The 1,394-nt window shown below is 68.9% G+C and overlaps 1 protein-coding gene across 1 annotated transcript in view; it reads right to left on the bottom strand.

Annotated features, from left to right (window-relative positions):
- Positions 1-1,394, bottom strand: part of LHX6 (LIM homeobox 6) — a 17,248-nt gene that overhangs the window by 12,308 nt on the left and 3,546 nt on the right. Inside the window, exons 2-3 of the mRNA XM_085310864.1 lie at positions 1,151-1,336; positions 953-1,074 (exon numbers count right to left, since the gene is read on the bottom strand). Of these exons, the coding sequence (XP_085166990.1) occupies positions 953-1,074; positions 1,151-1,336 (308 nt within the window). The remainder of the gene's footprint in view (positions 1-952; positions 1,075-1,150; positions 1,337-1,394) is intronic.

Here is a 1,394-nt window from a genome sequence, read left to right as displayed (position 1 = left end):
CCCCGCCGCGCACCTGCAGCCGCGGGGGGTGGGCAGCGGCGCGCAGGGCTCGGGCAGCGATCGAGAAGCTGCTCGGAGACCCTCGCAGTAAAAAAGCATTATGGAAATATAAAATATTTTTCCTTCTTTCCATCAGAGCACACCCTGCTTGGAACACTTCCCCCCCCACCTTGGAAAACTCCCTAGGAGGCCCCGGCGGCCGCCCCGTGCGCGGCGCCCCGCGAGGCCCCGGCGCCCCGCTCCCCGCCAGGGTCATTCTCATTTCCTGCCTTGAATTTCCCCTTCCTCCTGGGGGCAAACAATATTTCCTCGTCGTGCCGGGACGGGGGAAAGACAGAGCAGGGCGCTCGGATAATCAGCTAAACCCCAAAGAGGAGCTCAGAAATCCTCCGTCCTCTCTACCTCTTTTTTTTTTGTGGGGGGAGTTTCAGTGGTTTAAGATTTATAATCGCAAGAGAGGGTCAAAGCCAGAAATTCCGCTTCCCTTCCGGGCAGCGCCGCTCCAGCCGCGGGGCCGCCCCGCACCGAGGAGCGCCCGAGGGGGCGCACCCCGGCCCGCGGCGGCTCAGCCCGGAGGCGCCGCGGGGCCGCTCGTTTCAGTTCGTTAACGCGCCCCCACCAGCGACGCGTTAGCGGTTTTGGTGCCGGATCGCGGAAAGAGGGTTGGGGTTAAAAACAACAACAACAAAAAACCAAGCAAACGAAATCCCCCCCAAACCGTGCAACGCCAGCGCCGGTCGGGTGCGCGCCCCCCGGCTCTGCCCAAGCCGGGACGGTGCTCTCCGGCAGCCGGGTCAGGCCGCTTCGCCGAGCAGCGACACCGCGGGCGGCCCCGGCCCCGGCCCCGGCCCCGGCCGCGCTCCGCGGGGCTCCGCGCCCGCCGCCGCCGCCGCCCGCTCGGGAGCCGGTCGCAGGTTTTCGCCGCCGGCAGGGTCGGCCGCGGCGCCCCTACCTGAAGTAGTCCATCTTGCAGAAGATCTCCTTGTTCTTGATGTAGCAGCTGTGCTGGCGGCGCAGCGAGGTGCGGCACACGGAGCACTCGAGGCAGCGGACGTGCCAGATGAGGTTGTTCACCTGGGGCAGAGAAGGGGCCGCCTGAGACCCGGCGCCGCCCGCCGCCCGCCGCCCGCCGCCGCCCGCCGCCGCTCACCTTGAGCAGGTACCGGTCGAGGATCTCCAGCCCGCAGCTGGAGCACACGTTCTTGCCGGCCGACGGCGTGGAGGAGGAGGAGGAGGACGGCGGGGAGCAGACGGACGGCGTGGAGGGCGTGCTGGGCGCCGAGCGGCCGTCCTCCTTGTCCAGGGCGCCGGGCAGCGGCTCCCCGTCGGGCTGCGACTGCGGGGAGACCGGGGAGAGGGGGACTGAGACAGGGCCCGGCCGTGCTCGGTCCCGC

The sequence above is a fragment of the Rhea americana genome, unplaced genomic scaffold (assembly GCF_003343005.1).
Source record: "Rhea americana isolate MKP2758 unplaced genomic scaffold, rheAme1 scaffold_328, whole genome shotgun sequence".
NCBI classification, from domain to species: domain Eukaryota; kingdom Metazoa; phylum Chordata; class Aves; order Rheiformes; family Rheidae; genus Rhea; species Rhea americana.
Note: the sequence above shows the minus strand (reverse complement) of the source record. Positions and strands in the feature narration are given on the sequence as shown.